Source organism: Equus caballus, chromosome 25 (assembly GCF_041296265.1).
Source record: "Equus caballus isolate H_3958 breed thoroughbred chromosome 25, TB-T2T, whole genome shotgun sequence".
Classification (NCBI taxonomy): Eukaryota; Metazoa; Chordata; class Mammalia; order Perissodactyla; family Equidae; genus Equus; species Equus caballus.
In genome coordinates this window covers 43,653,591-43,671,132 of record NC_091708.1, presented here as the reverse complement: position 1 = coordinate 43,671,132, position 17,542 = coordinate 43,653,591, and the positions used below count along the sequence as shown (strand labels likewise).

Sequence of the window (17,542 nt, the reverse complement as noted above, 5' to 3'; positions counted from 1 at the left end):
GGGCTGAGGAGGCCTCATGAGTGAACTGGACATGCCAGGCTCAGTGGAGGGAAAGAGGGGACAAGGGAGGCTTCTGAGGTCCCGCACGTGGCCCCTGGAGCCTGTAGGTCCTGCCCCTTTGCCTCCTGGGCCCTGGTGGATCCAGTGCCTAGACTACATCCAAACAAAGGTGTGTGTTTTGTTTTCTGGTTTCCAGTCCGGGGCTGCAGTGCTGGGGCTGACCACCAGGGGGCGGGCTCTGCCCGCTGTGCTCATGGAGCAACCTGATCAGGGAAGGGACACCCACGGGTCAATCTGGGCTCCCCCCCCCCCAACCCCACAGGCACCTTCTATCGTGGGCATCCTTGTCCACATTGTGAGCTGCTCAGAGGTGGGAGGGCCAAGGTGGGTGCTCTGAGATCCTCTTTTTATTCTTGCAGCTACTTTGCCCCCAGTACTCACCCTGAGCAGGGCCGTGTTGGGCCTGGAGGTGGACAGCACCCACATGGTCCCTGCTCTCCAGGAGCTCACAGCCTGGAGGAGGAAGGGACAAAGCGTGAAAGCAAATCCACATGAAAGAGAAGAGCAGGGACTCCAGGGAAATGAAGCAGGCGCTGGAGGGAGAGCTGGGAGCCCCTAGGTGGATCCAAAAGGCCTCTGTGGGGACATTTGTTGGCACCAGAAGGACAAGAGGACCCAGCCCTGCATCCATCTGTGGGTGGTGTGCTGGGGGTGGGGGCAAGGGAGGAGCTCAAAAGTACAGAGACTTGAGGCAGGAGAGAACTTGGCCAGAGGGGAGGTGAGAAAGGAGCCAGTGTGGCTGGAGAGAGCTGGGGAGGAGAGTTGGGAGGAGGGAGGAGGGCAGGGCCAGACCCAGCCTGGAAGGAGGAACTTGTTGTCTATGCTGTGTGACAGCATTACCCTAACTTAGTGCTTACAAGAACAAACATTGACCATCTCACAGCTTCTGTACCAGGATCCAAGCTCGGCTCAACTGGGAGCCTCGGCCTCAAGGTCTCCCAGGAAGCTGGGGCTACTGTCTCATCTGAGGCTCGACTCGGGTGGGGTCTGTCTCTGAGATCATTCATGTGTTATTGGCAAGATTTGCCTGGGCCGTGGGTGGATCCAGACAGATATGCTGGAAGGAGGTGTCCTGTGGTCAGGGTTGATTCGAGGAAGGAAGGCGTGATGCTGAAGATGAGGATGACGATCAAGGCTGGTTGTCTAGTGGGCACTCACCTGCACTCCATCTTCCCTGCCCCAGGTCACCGCCTGCTTCATCATCAGGTTCCTGGAGCTCTTCCTGAAACACAGGCTTGGCTGCACTTGGCCAGGGTGGCAGAGGTGGGGGTCAGTGCAGTGGGGGTGTTGTATTGGTTTCCCATGTCTGCCATAACAAAGTACTACAGGGCTGGCCCCGTGGCCAAGTGGTTAAGTTGGCGTGCTCTGCTGCCGGCGGCCCAGTATTTCGTTGGTTCGAATCCTGGGCGCGGACATGGCACTGCTCATCAAACCACGCTGAGGCAGCGTCCCACATGCCACATGCCACAACTAGAAGGACCCACAACGAAGAATATACAACTACGTACTGGGGGGCTTTGGGGAGAAAAAGGAAAAAAATTAAATCTTTGAAAACAAAGTACTACAAACTGAGAGGCTGAAAACAACAGAAATTTATTCTCTCCCCGTTCTAGAGGCTAGAAGTCCAAATCAAGGTGTCGGCTCCCCATGCTCTCCCTTAAGGCCCTAGGAAGGGATCCTTCCTTGCCTCTTCCAGCTTCTGGTGGTTGCCAGCAATCATTAGCATCCCTTGTCTTGTAGATGTGTCACTCTAGACTCTGCTTCCGTCTTCATGTGGCCTTTTCTTTGTGTCCATGTCCAGTTTTCCCTCTTCTTAAAAGGACACCATTTGAAGGCCAGCCCAGTGGCGCAGCGGTTAAGTTCACACGTTCCAATTCAGCGGCCTGGGGTTCACTGGTTCGGATCCCAGGTGCGGACATGGCACCGCTTGGCAAGCCATGCTGTGGCAGGCATCCCACATATAAAATAGAGGAAGATAGGCACAGATGTTAGCTCAGGGCCAGTCTTCCTCAGCAAAAAGAGGAGGATTGGCGGCAGATGTTAGCTCAGGGCTAATCTTCCTCAAAAAAAAAAAAAAAAGGACACCCTTCATTGAATTGAGGTCTACCCTAATCCAGTATGATCTCGTCTTAACTTGATTCCATCTGCAAAGACAATATTTCCAAGTAAGGTCTCATTCACAGGTGCCAGGCCTTAGCACTTCAACATGTCTTTCCGGGGACACAGTTCAACCCACAACAGACTCTCCCACTGAAGGCCAGGCACCCAGATGCCCACAGGGACAGGGGAGCCATTGGGGTCCGAGGAGGTCTTGGGGACTGGGCGCCCAGCTCAGGGTTGTGGGGTGTGAGTGGAGCCAGGCTCTTCCCTGGCTTGGTGCATCCTGGCGCAGCGCCAGCAGGTGGCACTGTGACCTCCTTGTGGCCACCCCAGTGCTGCTTGGAGCAGCCCCAGGGTAGACAAAGGTCTCACCTTCCAGTTGCGAGGAGACGACACTCAACTGTAAACAGACCAGGAGCACAGTCATTTCAGGGGTGACACGCGCTGTGGAGGAAATCAAACGAGGCGGGGCCGTGGAGTAACGACTGGGTGGCAGCTTGGGTGGGAGGCCAGGGTGCCGGGCCGGGCCTGGCCCAGGACCGCAGTGGTCAGAGTTTGTGTTTCCTCCTTCATCTGCAAGCTGAGCTGCCCCTTCGCCATTTCCAGGGGCCCTGCAGCTATGATTACACTTGTGGTTTCCAGATAGCTCTCCTCTTACTGCAGGATGGGCGAGGCACCATGAGTCCCGGGTGGGCGTGGGTGGGCTGTCCACGCAGGTCAAGACTTGAGGGGTCCCTTCCCCAGAGACCCTGCCCAAAGGGGTCTGTGCTGCTTGAGCTCCCCAACGCTTGCCTGGTGGAGTTCTGCCCTGTCTTCTTGTACAAAGCAGGAGGGCCATCTGGGGCAGAGGAGCAGGCGCCCTGGGCTCCTTGCCCGAGAGTGGGCTCCCATGGGCAACAGCGAGATGGAGCAAAGTGCCCAGCATGGCGCTGACCACTTCTTACTGTGGTCCCTGGACACTTCTGAATCCCACAAGGTCGAGACCATTAGCCCTTGACAGCCAGTCACTGATTGATTCACGCATCACATATTTATCGAGGGCCTCTGTGCTAAGCACTCAGCCCGTGCGGAGGGCCTTGACTCCCCTCAGAGGGGACAAGACGGTAGAGTAGGAATGGAGGAATGGGGGTATGGGACAAGCCATAGATCCTCTGAAGAAGGCATTGGGCTGGAGCCCGGGGGACTGGATTCAGTGGCCACTCTGCCATCAGCGGCCCACTAGCCATGGGGCTGTGCTCTGTGGAGTAAGCTCCCGGGCCACTCTGGCACCTCTGTCCTGTGCTGTGGAGGTGCCTGGCAGTGACAGCCAGCCCGTAGCACCTTGTCTGTGCCTGACCTTGGGCTGCAGTGTCTCATGGCATGTGCTAGATAGGTACTGCTGCCATCCTCACTTACGGGTGGGGAAACGGAGGCACTGGGAGGCAAAGGGACTCCCACAGCTAGGGAGTGGCGGGACTGGTGGGGGCCAGTCCCCGTGTGCAGACAAGCCTGGGAGGGGCCGGGCGTGGGTGCTGGGACCAAATTCCTTCCAATTACAGTGAGCTCCAACGGTCAGGGCTGGGCAGGCCCTGCGGCAGTGGTTAACAGAGTGAGAGGAGACATAAACAGAGCTAATGAGCCCCTATCCACCTCTCCCCGCTCTAATAAAGGCCTTGGGCTCTGGGCTCTGCATTTTCTCAGGCTTCTGGAGTTTTGAACCTCAAAGCATCTTCTCCTAGGGTCATGGCTGGGTGGGTCTCTGTGGGGTGGGGAAGTGAGCTTACGGAACTTCAATGTCTCCTCCCAGGACAGGCAAGCCAGGGTGAGGAGGTGCAGAGGAGAGGGCATCCCCCTAAAAATGACAAGCTCCAGAAGAATGGAGAGTTCCCATGGCCACCCGGAGCAATTGCTTGGCAACTACAGGACCCCAGATACTTGCCTGCAGGAAGGTTGAGGGCTGGGGGCTTTCTGATGACCTGTGTGTGGACCTTAGGTACTCCTTATGGCTGATCCACCCCTGCCCCCTGGATCCTTCCAGAGGGAAACCTCAGACTGCTCCCCACTCCCCATTGCCCCACCCTGCCAGCCAGCCACCTGGCATCAGGCCAGCCCCCTAGCAACAGAGGCTATTTCCTGGATACCTGAGTGACAGTTGAGTGGCAGAATGTCAGAAAATGTAGGGTCAGAAGGCTGAGTGGATGGGGCCAGGTGCCAGCCAGAGTGGGGGACCGGGCATAGTGCCCTGTGCTCTGCCGCTCTGCAGCCATGAGCGACCTGGGCCTGAGGCAGGATGGCACGGGAGGGTATGGCTGGGGGGAGGGGGTATAGAGCCCCTGGAATAGGGAACTGCAGTTCTGGGGCAGCTTTGAGACAGATTGGCTTTGTGACCTTGGCATGTTCCTTCTCACTGGCCTCAGTTTCCCCATCTGTGGCCCCTTGTACCCCCGTGCCTGCATGTCCGTCATTCAGGGCATAAACACTGTCCTGTAAATGATGCCACCTACTGGGGACTAGGGCGGGAGGCCGAGAGGCCAGGACCAGGCTAGGCGCTGCTTCCTCCTCTGCCTGCCTGCTTCCATCCCGGTGCTCACGGGGAGGCAGGCAGCCTCACGGTTAAGGACACTGGCTTTGGAGATGGACACCTGTGTCTGTGTCCCAGCTCAATGCTTATTACGGGATGTCCTAAAACAGGCGTTCAGTCCCTCCGAGCCTGGCTGTTCCCCGGCTGTGAGGAGAATACCCACCTGAGGCTTGCTGCGGGGATGAAGGAAATCGGGCCCAGTGGACTTTCTAGGGGTTGCTTTAGTTCGTGGGTACTGACCCTGTGCCCAGCGGCGATAAGGAAACAAATGCGGGCTGTCTGCAGCCGGAAGGAGCGAGGTGCAGAGCCCCCGGCCACCGGCAAGGGCCATGCAGTGGAATGGAGAGAGCGGGCAGGGCCAGACTGCCAGGCCATGGGATTTGGGACTTTGGAGCCGGAAGGTTGTGAGGCCCACCCAGTGGCCCTCGGGTGTTCCCTCTGGGGAGGGCAGTGAGGAGTGGGGCTGTGGGTGACCCTCCGCCCTAGGGTTTCTGAGTGCCCTCAGGGATCCTGGCTTCTAATCTGACCTTGACCATTCTCTCACCATGTGACCTTGGGCCATAACCTCAACCCTAGGAGCCTCCCCGGCCCCCCCTGCCACTGGGGAGGGGGGTGCCCACCTCCGGAGCTGGGGTGGCCTGGTGGCGCCCTGTGCCCTGTGCCGGGCCATGGTTAGGTGTGGCAGAGGCTCTGCCTGGCAGCCCCCATCCAGGCGCCATGTGGCAGGAGGAGGGCAGGCCGAGGGCGCTGCAGACAATGGACCAGGCCAGGCAGCGGTGGCGGGGGGCTCGGGTGCGGCCGGCCGGGTGCTTCATGCTGGTGGGCCGCCGAGCCTGCGGGGGAGGGGGGCAGGAGGCCACTGGTGTGGAGGGAAGGAGGATGCAGGAGCGCTGCCCAAGCCAGCCCTGCTCCTGGCGCGGTGGGTGCATACTTAAGTGAATTGAGGCTGCTCAGCTCCCCCTTTTCTCCCAGGATAAGAGGGGACAGGGGCCACCCCGGGGCTGGAGGGCACCTGGAGCCCTCCCCATCTCTGGGCTGGGATCCAGAATTGGTTCTCTTGGGGAAGAAACAGGGCCTCTTCTCTGGACACCACCTGAGCGTCCAGGTGTGCCTACCACTGGGTAGAGCTGAGGTGGGGGGGCGGGGTGGTCCTGGCCAGTTGAGAGGAAAGGACCGTTGGCCAGTGAGTCCAGGAACCTCCCCACCTCCTGCCCTGCCCTCCTTGGGACTCCATCCTGTCGCGGGCCTTTGTCCCCGGAGGCCCTTTCTCTGTAACTGTCAGGCTCATGACTGGGAGGGGGAGGGGGGCAGTATTTAAGCCCTTGGGGGCCACAGCCACCTGAACTGAATCTCTTCCTACGGGATTCTTGCTCCACCCAACCCCTATCCATCTGGGCTGTGGCCAGAGGGAGGGGGCAGCCCAGCCCTGGTTATCTCCGTCCACCTCTGTCACGAGGGGCCCTGGCCCCCGGGCATGCGAGAGGTCAAGGTGGAGGGAGCCGTGGGCAGTGGGAGCCTGGCACGGACTTGAGCACCCCAGACAGGTAATTCCTCAACTCCTGGCTGCCGTGGTCGCCTCACCTGTGGACTTACAGATGTCACAGTGAGTGAAATGTTCCTGAGGCACCGGGCACATGCACAGGCAGGTCCTCCACAGGGACAGGAAAGTGTCTGCTCCCCTCCAAGGAAGGCAGGCGGCCCTGTGGCCCACCAGCTGTGAAGATAGGTGGTGTTAACTGCCCTTGGGGAGCAGGGGGCAGCCCCTGACTTGAATCTGCACGTTTCTTCCAGGTGGGGAAACTGGGCCCAGAGAAGTAGAGTCAGTTGCCCCGGCCATTCATGAGCCCCACCTGGATCTCCTGCCTCCCTGAGGCTAGGGTCGCGGGCCCTTGACCGCCCTACGGATGTGCTGACCAGGAACTTGCCTGATGGTGCCCTTTGCCCCTCTACTTGCTCAGAGTTGAAGTTCAGGCATAAGCAGTTCCTCTGGCCTGAGGCCTGGGTGGCCAGGGAGGTAACAGCTCTGGGCTTTGGGGGCAGGAGGTGGACAGGGGGCAGTGCCACCACCTGCCTCCTCACAGCAGACACTTGCAGGTCTTTAGGGTTTCAAGAGGGGTTTCCCTCCTGGCCGCTGAGGCCAGGATCTCCCTGCACAGAGCTCGGGCTTCCTTCCCCTCTTGCCAGCCATGCCAGGAGCTGCCATGGGGGCCCCAAGGGAGCGTGCTTGCTGGATCCGGGCACACTGGCTAGCCATCGTCAGCAGACTTGCATTGCAGCTTCTGGGGTTGTGTGTGCAGTCCTGCACCTCCATGTGGGAGTGTGCATGTCAGGAGTGTCTCCCTGCCTTTGGGTGACTCTGTGCACATTTGAGTGAATATGTGACCATATCCATCATTTGCACCACCAGTGTGCATGACAAGCCTGGTACTGGGTGGCTGAGCCAGCACATGTGTGAAAGGATGCATGTGGCTGCAAGTGGAGACACACGATTGCTGTGTGTGGGTAAGCGAAAGCATGTGTCATTAGATCACGTGCATGTGTGTGTGTGCATGTGTCTGTTTGTATCTTGCTTTTTCCAAACACCAGACCCAAGCCTTGACCGTGAGGAGGCCTGAGTGTCTGTGGCCCAGCCCCTCAACTTCTGAGTGTCAGGGTTCTCATCTGTTACATGGGTTGATAAGTGTGCTGCCCAGCTCACAGGGCCGTGGTGGCTCTGAAGTGCTTAGCACAGAGCCTGGCACACACAGTCTCTCTGTTACATGACGGTGGCATGGACCTATACCACTCTTGGAAGGTCCCTGGGCAGGGGAGGCCACCTGGTGCCTTGCCATGCGTCCCAGGTGTGAGCAGGTGGAGGCAGAGAGGAGAAGCCCTGGAACTTTGCCTTTTGTAAGGAAACCAAGGAAGGAGCAAAGTCCAGGGGTTGGCAGAGGGACAGTGCAGAGCAGGAGGGTAGGACAAAGGTGGTGTCTCTGAAACCGGCACTCAGCCCCCAGATGCTGGAGACCCAAGGCATTGCCCGCCCCTTGGGGGGACTTCCCTCCTGGAGGACTGTGGGAAAGAGGGCAGCAGGCGCCAGCCCCACCACCTCCTGGCAGCCAGCGGGAGCCCCAGGTCCTCCCCAGAGGCCAGGGCAGCTCAGGAGGTCCCCCTCTGAAAGGGCAGCCCTGCTTTCCAGGCTCTGGGCTCCGCAGGCGGGTGGCGGCACCGGGCACACAGTGTCCCTGGCACGGCGGGCAGCCTCCTCACCACAAGGGCCTGTTTGTCCTGACTCCCCTGGCCCTGAAGCCCCGAATGACCGGGCTGTGCCGGGCACAGGGGCCTGACTGTGGGCCCTGCTCCCTACCCCAGCCTCAGCAGGCCCTGGCTGTGCTTTGGGGAGGAGCTTCTTAGCTCAGGCCAGAGCACGCCAGAGCACCCTCCACTTACCCGATCAGCAGAGAACCAATCCCCGAGATTTGATAAGACTGATTGGTAGACTATAGGCTGTAGTATTGATTCAGATTATATTGGGCCAGGCATTTAGGAAGGAGCAAAGACCGCCAGGGTGAACCAGAGCTGAACTGGCTGCCCCCCACCCCCACCCGCCCCTGACACCCCGAGGCAGGCTGGCAACCTCCCGGCCCTGCTTCCAAGGAAAAGGGCTCCTGTTTCCCGGAAAGTCTGGCTGCCTCCTGCTCTGCCCCTACGCCCGTTCTCTGGAGGGCACTTGAATGGCAGGTGGGCAGGTGGGCATTATCCTTCCCGTGCCCTTCTTCCGTGCCGTCTCCCAGGCTTCTCTCCAGCCTTGCCGCCTCCTCCAGGAAGCTTTCCTGGTACTCTCCCCACAAGGAACTCTTTGGCCCTGAACTGTGAATGTTTTCGAGTCCAGAAACTTTGATGTGGACCACTGAGTCCACTTGTTCATCCAGGTACTTGTTGTGAGCCCACTGTGTGCCAGGGACCATTCTAGACATCCATACATCAGGGAACAGAGTCCCTGCTCTCAAGGAGTTCACACCCCTTCCAATTTTGAAAAGAAGGAAGAACTGCGTCAGGGCTGAGAACCCCAGTGCTCTTCCCGCTCCCGTGACGGTGTGTGCGCGCATGGGCAACTGGCGCAGTCATCAGTCATCCGTCTGCTCATTAGCAGTTCTGAGAACTCACTGGGGGCGGGGCATCATTCCAGGCACTGGGTATGAGGGGTGAACAGGACAGATGTGGCTGCTGCCCTCAGGGAGCTTAGAGCCCATGAAACTATCCCACTGTAGATGCATTGTTATCCAGGTGTTACTTTCTTGGCTCGCCTCCCCATTTAAAGTCACAGCACCCCACCCCCTTACCCTATTCTGTTTTTTTTCTTCTGTAGTCTTCTCATCTTCAAACAAGGGTTTTACTTCTTATACCCCATTACCTGAGGGTGATTTTGATCTGTTTTGTTCTCTGGTGTAGCACCGCACTTGAGCAGCCTGTAGGTGTTAGTAAATCTGAGTGGGCTGAGCGTGAATGCAGTGGTCGTGCGCCGGGGCCACTGTGGTCTGAGGAAGGTGCTGGCTCCCCACTCTGTTACCGTCCTCAGGGACTTAAGAAACACTGAAACTGTTTGGAGACTTGTACGGCAATTTGACATTGTTGCAACATTTCTATTGCATTTTACAAAAGAATCAGTTGGTCCCAACTTAGGAATTTAAAAGGACAGCTACCGGTTCTTCCCCACAGAGTGTCCTGGGCTACTTGGGGTGAGGTTTGCTGAACATGTGGCCCATGCCAGGCCTAGTCCTCCCTGCTCCCATCCAGTATGTCATGTCACCCGTGCCAGCTTTTGGAGGCAGAGGTCGTCACCCTGCGTGGGCCAGGACAAGGCTCAGATGGGGAGGTAATTTGCCAACTTTGCCCAGCCACTAAGTGACAGGCGGGGAGTTTGAACCTGGACTCTGTCTACTCAGAGCCCCAGCTCATAGCTGCTGCTCCAGCCTTACAATTGCACAGTGGGCTTCTTGCCCAGCTGGACGTGGGGGCGGGCCCAAGGGGGCAGGGAGCTGCCCTCTGCCGCTGTGGGAGGGAAGCTGCTGGTGCCCTTGGCAGTGCTGAATCCTGCTGGGCACAGAGCCAGCCAGAGCAGCTGGGGCAGGGCCCAGATTCTCGGATCCTCAGCTTCTTGGCAACCTGTGTGACTCAGTGGGCTGGTAAAAGGGCCTGGTGGACGGGCAGCCAGAGCAGGGGAGCCCTGCGGTGGGTGAATCAGCAGCCAGAGCAGCTGACCGCTGGGTTGCTGTTCTGCCCGGGGCAGGGCCGAGCCTCAGCTGCCAAAATAAGCACAGTCCCTCTTTGCCTTTCTCCCTCCCAGCTCCCCCAGCAGGGCCTTCCTGTGGCTCCCCCGTTCCCGGGGGTCCCCAGGTCTTCCCAGCCTGGAGCAGGAGATGGGGCCTCCCCATTCGGGTGTGTGACCTTCCACAAGTCACTGCCCTGTTGGCCCTGCTGGAAAGCGAGGCCCCCTGCCCATGAAAGGGCACCGGGAGGATAGACTCACCCTCAGCTCTTGTAAAAAGCTGGAAGCAGCTGGGAGGACCAGCCTCAAAGCCAGACTGCTGTGTGGCTTTGGGTGAGTTTGGTGCCGTCTCTGAGCTTCTGTCCTCAAGCTTACCTGCAAACCTGCCTTACACACCTTGACAGTTAAGTGATACCCACACTGGCACATTTCTACTGTCAGTGAATGGTAGAAATATTGGGAGCTCGTTAACTCTGGCTTAGGCACTGCGTTGGGTGGGGAGGGCAAATAGGGAAATGGAAGTCAGAATCCCAAGCTGGGCCTCACAGTGGGGACAGACCACCCTCCCTGCTGACAGGGACCCAGCAGCCCAAAATCTGCCTATGCTGCTGGCAACAAATCCACTTGTGATCTTTAAACCTCAGAGTGGAGGAAAGCAGCTGCCTTAGGGACCAGACACCGGCCTTGGCACTGACCCGCTGGGCAGCCTCAGACAAGTTGTTTACCCTCTCTGGGTCTTGATTTTCTCAGTTTTACAACAGAGATAATTACCATGGCTTCATCTGTTTCACAGATGTTGGGTGGAAAAGTGCTTTGTCTCCACTGAGGAGCGCCAAAGGCAGGGCCGAGGGGGCGTCAGGAGCTGCTCCTGCCTCCAAGGCTTCTAACTGTGGGCGTTTGCCTTTGGGCCACGGGGTGGTGGACGTTTGCAGTGCCCTGGTCCCTGGGAGTCTCAGCCTGAGCTGAAGAGGGAAGGATGCCAGATGTAGCTGCACCCTGGATCTGAGTGCTTTTTCCGGGTCCACGGGCTTGAGCACTCGCGTGCACAGCTGTGGCGTCCTCCTCACCCAGCAGAGCTGGGCTGGTGGTGGCTATGTGTTGAGTGACTTGATGATGGGCCTCAGGTTCCCAGAAACAGAGGGGAGAGGAGCTGAGCTGAGCTGCCACCTCCGGCCCCCTCAGCAGGACCCCAAGTCAGGTCAGGAGGCTGCAGGAAAAAGGAGCGAAAGCCTGGCCTTGGCCTCTCCTTTCTGCTTCCTGGACAGGATGTCGTGCTGAGTAAACAGCTCTGAGAAGAGTCACCACTCTGGCTCTGAGTCACAGCTCCTAGTGACAGACAGCCACACGGTGTTTGTAAACAGTGTGCTTCGCACCCACCAGGGCCTGCCCCCAGGAGCCTGGAAAGGATGAGAGGACCTCCCCCAATATGCGATGCAGCACGTGCCCCCCCCAACCCCAGAATCCCTCTCCCCACCAAAGGGTTTGAGCCTGGGCTGAGGGGAGCATTGGCACACGCCTGTGCATACAGACGTGTCCGTGAGTGGGGTTTCGCTGTGTCTGGGCTTGTGTGTGGCTGGCCAGGGGCATTGTCCGAGGGCCACCAGGCATGGTGGGCAGAGCACTGTGGGACCGTTGGCAGGTCGCATGACCTCGGTGTCCTGGGACAAGCGAGGGGGACGGTGGGAGCATCTCAGGGCCGGGGTATGTTCCCCGGTGCAGGGTTCACACGGCTCCATGCACAGTAGGTGCAGGGGAGATGGCTGTGCACCCTCCAGTCCTCAGTAGGCCCAGCCCCGGATGTGGTGAAGTGTTGGGGGTGCAGGTGGAGCACCCCTAACTGTCCCCAGAGCCTTGGCTCTCTGTGGCCGGTCTTCGTTCCAGGCGGTGACAGTGATGTGGTGCACCATGTGGTGACACCAGGCTGGCAGGGAACAAAGGCGCCTCTGCTCTCCCCAGGCGGGTAGGAGGAGGGGTGGGTGCGCCCCTCCCCTCCCCTCCCCTCCCCTCCCCTCCCCTCCCTTCCTCTTCCCTCCCTCGCCCCGCCTCCTGGGGCTCCCGCATTTCTTGCCTGCAGCTGGTCCTGTCCTGCTGCCTGGCTGTGACTCAGGCCCTCAGCCTTCCCGAGAGCTCAGTGCTGGCTGCCCTGGGGCAGCCCTGCTTGGGCATGGCCTGTCTCTGAAAGGAGTGGCCTGAGACTGGGCCCTGAGGCCAGGCCGACCTGTGCTGGAGGCTGGGGCCGGGGAAGTGTGGGGGTAACAGGCTGGGAGGCGGGTCGTCGTTGGAGAAGAGCACAGGGAGCCTGTTTGGTGCTCAGGAGCTATGGAAGGGCCATGTGGCGCCTTGCACCGGCCCGTACCTGGGAAGTGCTTGGTAAATGCTAGTCAAAGGCGTTAACCCGCAGACGCCTAACCTGGCAGCCTGAGTACCTATTGGTTCCTGCAACCCCTCCCACTTCCTCCAAGGGCCTCGTGAAGCTCTCCCTCACCCCACACATGCTCACACAGTGGAATCACTCTCCCATCCACTCGCCACCACCTGATCCCTTCCACAGTGCAGGGCCCAGGCCCACCTTGCGCTGAGGAGGCCGCGGCTCAGGGAAGGCCCTCCCCACTCCTCCACTTTATCCCAAAGTTTCGGAGAGCTCACTGGTACAGTACAAGGCAGGCAGCTGGCCACACGAGGGTAAGAGGCCAAGGCTGGGGGCAGCCCAGGCACGCAGGACTGTCTCTCTCCTCGGGGTTCTGCTGACCCCTGCCTCACCCAGGTCTTCCCAGAGTCTGCACGAGATTGAGCTGGGGTAGGGGGGCCTGCTGTGGCAGCCTAGCCTCAGGGAGGAGTGGACCTGAGCCTGGTGCCCTCTCCGGCCCTGGCCGGGGTGTCTTACAGCCTGCAGTGTGTTTGCTGCTGTAAGATAACTAACGTTTCCAAGTTATCCACTGGGACCCGGTTTCAGGGCTGCGTGCTGAGCGCCGACAGACCTCAGACTGCCATCCCGAGCTTGCTCTTGCGGATGGAGCCCAGCTGCAGTACTCCTGGCATATGGACAATACCCGCCAACATTCGGGCAGTGTTTATTGAGTGCCACGCACTGGGGCAGGCACGTGACCGTGGGAGGTGATGGAGTACAGGTCCCCCGAGGGCTAACCACGAGCCAGGCCAGTGCTGAGCTCTTGTTCACTATTCCAGTGCCCTTGTGCCCATTTTACAGATCAGGAAACTCGGGCCCAGGGATGCTAAGTTACTGGCCTAGAGTCCAAGAGCTGGCTGATTCAGAGCCTGGTTGCCTCTGCTGTTTCTCGAGGGTCATAGTTAAGTGTCACCGTGTGCAGGAGGGCGGAGATGGCTGGGCAGGACGAGCAGGGGGTGCCTGAGCCGAGGTGAGCACAGGGAGGTGGTCAGGGCTGAGTGAGTCAGAGGGTCCTGGGGGCTGGGCGAGGGGGCAGGGAGAACTTTGGATTCTCTTGCCGGTGGGACAGAAGCTGCTGGAGGGATTTTAGTGCAGGGCAGACGTGCTCTGGCTGCAGGCGCAAGGGTGGGCCCAGGGAGGCAGGAAGGCAGCTAGCTTTGGGGTCCACCTGGAACCCCTCCAACCCCAGCTCCATTCTTCTGATACTCGCTCTCTTGGCCCCTCTACCCCTGGAAGCCCACCCACAACCCTAAGAGAGCCCCCACCTCCGGGTTCCTAACTTGTGTCCATGGAATCCTTTCTTCCCTGAAAGAGATTCTCCGGCCTGGAGCCCGGCGGTGGGAGTTCAAGGTGAGAGCTCCAGGTGAGGCCGGGGATCCGGAGGAATTTGAGTTTGAAAACCTCTGTACACCCCCTTCCCTCCATGGTGGATCAGGACACTGAGGTCCAGTGAGAAGAGGAACCTGAAAGCCCCACAGGGAGGCAGCGCCAGGAAGCAGGTCTCAGCTCCTGGGCCTGAGCTGCCTTCTGAGCCTGGTCCCCTGGGCCCCACAAAGCCACCGGAAGAGGATGTGAAAGGCTCAGAGAGGCAGAGCGAGTGCTGGTGGGGCTCCGTGTCATGCTGCGCCCCGGCTACCCTGTCAGGGCCCCGGGACCCCATGTGCCTGTGGGCAGGCTTCGGAGCTCCTGACGGCCCCCGTCTCCTCCTGGCCTCTGTGGTCCCACTCGCCCAGCCCGCTGCCCACCAGGGTCCTAGGAGGGTAAGGAATCCGCCCAGCCTCTTGGCCTCTGCATCACGCTGGCATCTCTGGGTTTTGGGATCTGGGCTCTGAACGCTGGTGGAAGGAGTGTCTGTGGGCTCTGCAGAGCTGCACAGACACGAGTCCTGGATTCTCCCTGTGAGATTTTGGGCAAGTCCCTGCTCCCCCTGGGCCTCAGTTTTTCCATTTGTCAAATGGGTGTGTTGGACTTGTTCCGTGACTGTCAATGTCTGGTTTGCAGTGAAATGAGAAAGACTGAGACAAGGTCCTGAGTTTTCCCTAAGGCCAAATGTTTAACACCTGCCCTTTTTCCAGTGGTATGCCTATCTAGTTACTTTTTAGTGGTATCTTTTCTGGAATGATGGTCATGGTGGTGGTGGTGGCGGTGGTGTTATTTTTTTTTACTGTCCTACTTGGCAAAATAAACAGTTAGCAGCCCTAGGTTGGTCCTCACAGTTTAAACTGAAATCCCGTGTCTAGGTGCTGGGGGTGGAGGAGCTCTGAGGACGTAGGGGCAGAGAAGGCTTCAGGAATGAGGCAGTGGCTTCGAGCGAGCAGGGTCTCCTCTGCTCCCCACATTGCACCTGGCTGGGCTCACACCCGCCTGGTGGCCCCGCTGGCCAAGCCCTGTTTGGATCTCGGTGACTTGTACCTGCTCCCTTTCTGGCTCTGGGTGGTAATTTCCCCGATGGCGGGTGGAATGGGGACGGGGCCTCTGGTGTTGGAGGAGACAGCTGGGCCCTCCCCAGGAGAGCAGGGCTGAGCTGGAGCTCCTGGCCCAGTTCAGGACAGAGCCCCATCCACACGTCTTTGGCTGGCCTATGGCCTGGTACGAGCGGGAATTCCAGGCCCTACCCGTCACGGGAGCAGGTATGACAGCCATGTGGTGACACCAGGCCTAGACACTTGGGTGCTCAACTCTACTGGGGCAGGCAGACAGACAGGCAGACGGGCAGACTGGCAGAGGGCCTCCACAGAGCCCACCCCTGCGTGGCTCCCGTCCGCCATGGCCCAGAAGACCAGGCCGGCAGTGCCCAGGGCCAAGAGGGGGTGGGTGTTCTTTGCCTGTGTCTCCGTGGTGACTGCCAGGCGGTCAGCCATCGCGCGCCATGCCACTCTCCGAAGCCCCACACCCTGGCCAGCACCTCTGCCGGCACCGGCACCAGCACCGGCACCAGCCACCGAGGTGAGTTTCCAAGGCAACCGGTGCCTCTGTCGAGAGGCTGGGTGGGTCACAGCTGGGCCGAAGCCACTGGGGAGGTGGCTTCCCTCGACTTCCTCTCCTGCCGTCAGAACTGGTTGAAGGAGTTTGGCTGGAAGCTGGGGAGTCTCTATCTCCCATTCCGGGTGTGAGGGAGGAGGCGGGGGGGGGGGGGGCGCTGCCAGAGGCGCCCGAGGATGCCCACCCCTGCCAGCCTGTCTGTGTTTCCCGCCCGGGAGAGTCAGGGCCAGGTGGCTGTGGGTTGTCCTAGCTGCTCCTGCTGCTCTGGTGTTTCTCAGGTTACCGAGGGCTTTCCTGCATCATCTCAGGTTCTCTCCTAGAACCCTGAGAGCCAGGTGATGGTATTATTATCGTCCCCATCTTACTGATGGAGAAACTGAGGCTCAGAGGGGTTGAAACTGAGGCTATAAAGATGCAGAGCAGAGCCTTGAGCACAAACCTAGGCTCCAGATCTTGAGAGAGAGGTTCCCACACCTGTAGGCCCCCTCCTCGGCCACGTGTGCCCAGCGCTCGGCCAGCGTGGGCTCTGTGTGGGAGGGGACCCTCCATCTCTGCCTCTGTTCCCCTCTCTGGTATTCATGTTTCAGGCTCAGTTGGTTTGCAGAGTCTCTGCCTCCGTTTCCATCTGTTTGTGTCCCTTCTGCTTCTCTTCCTCTCTCCTCTCCTGCCCTCCACCTTGGGCCATCACAGGTTGGATTGGTGGCCTTCGGGGGTGTCAGTGACCCCTGGGGTGCCAGGCACTGAGCACTCCGGGAGTGGGGGATGGTTTTCAGAGTGGCCCCCGGTTCCCATTCTGGACGGCGTTTATTACGGTGACCCTGGACTGCGCGTACTCTCATCTGAGTGTCCCCTCAACATGCCAAGAGTTAGAGGTAGGGGCCATGAGCACCCCTTTCTGGGGAAGGACAGTGCGGCCCATGGTGAGCTCAGGGCTGAACTGAAACTCACCATCCTAGTCCTGGGCCGTTTCCGGGGCTCCAGGCCTCGATGTTTCTTGTTCTGGTTGCCTAGGGACAGCAACGCCCTGTGAGCTTGGAGATTTGGGGTGGTGATGATGTCAAATCCCTCCACCCAGTATGGTCTCCTGGAGGTTTAGGTGCTTCATTTCCCGACTCTTGACCATCTCTGAGCTTGGCCTCCAGCCTGTGGGGAGCCTCCCTTCTCCAGAGGAGGAAGAGGCCCCTGGACGTTCCCAGGAAGCCAGTGGCAGAGGAGGCGGGGCTAAGCCAGGCCCAGCCACTGTTCCAGGAGCTCCCATGCTGGCCCAGGTGCGTCACCTGCCAAGGTGTGTGCTCACCCGCCCACAGAGGGCAACCCCAGGACCCAGGCAGGCCAGGAATGGTGACATCAGTGTCAGGAAATGACCAAGGAGCCTGGCCAGGCCACACCCTCCCCGTATCCTCCCCAGGCTCTAAATATAGACCACAAAAGACCAAACAGACAGGGTGACCTCCACCTGCCCAGCAAGAGGTGAAAGGTTTTCCACCAAGGCCTGGGTGGAGCCTGGATACCTGGCTTCTGTTCCTCACTAGGCCACCAGCTCCCTCTGTGGCTTTGGCCAGGCTCAGGTTGGAAGAGGAGATGGTCAAGGCCTGTGGTTGCCCAGACGTTGCCTCAAGCCCAGTTCTCATTTCGGAGCTGCTGCGTGCCTGGCAGACCTCCCCAGAACTGCACCCCAGGCCCAAACCCCTTTCCCTGGGACCCTGGGAATCGGCTCTCCTGTACCGGGCAAAGGGGTGGGTAGAAGGTAGGGAGCAGGCCGGGCAGAAGAGGGGCTGGCTCCAGGCTCTGGGGACTGCAGCGGATCATTGTGAGAGAGGACCCCTGTGTTGCATCTGAGGCCACACCAAGCAGTTGATCTTTTGCCTGAGGGCAGCGCGAGAGGCTTTGAAGGGTCAAGGCCCCTCTGGCTGCTGCGAATCAAGGGGATCTGTGTTAGGAGGAAAGCGAGAAGGCAAGGGGGCTCCAGAGGTTTGGCCTGAGCACACCTTTCCCTTCATCCAGAGGTGGCTTCCCAGGGGCCTCTAAGCCAGGGAGGGACAGAAGGCCCACTGGAGTCTGTGGCAAACCCACGAGCACGTGCCCTGGCTGCAGAGGACAGCTGCCGGTCAGCTCCCACCCAGCCTCCTATTGCACAGGAACGCAGACCCGGTGTGGCCAGGTTGTCCAGAGTTACAGGAGAAGC

At 59.6% G+C, this 17,542-nt stretch overlaps 1 protein-coding gene across 6 annotated transcripts in view; it reads left to right on the top strand.

Moving 5' to 3' along the window:
• RALGDS (ral guanine nucleotide dissociation stimulator) overlaps positions 1 to 17,542 on the top strand; it is a 47,738-nt gene that overhangs the window by 1,455 nt on the left and 28,741 nt on the right. The window contains exon 1 of one of the 6 annotated variants that reach the window (XM_070251118.1): positions 13,774 to 14,135. The exons of 2 other annotated variants lie outside the window; for them this stretch is intronic. In XM_070251118.1, coding sequence (XP_070107219.1) covers positions 14,034 to 14,135 — 102 coding nt within the window. In that variant the 5' untranslated portion in view covers positions 13,774 to 14,033. Of the gene's footprint in view, positions 1 to 13,773; positions 15,322 to 17,542 lie in introns of those variants that run through there. 3 more of the 6 variants (XM_070251117.1, XM_070251115.1, XM_023629231.2) reach the window with 3 other exon arrangements.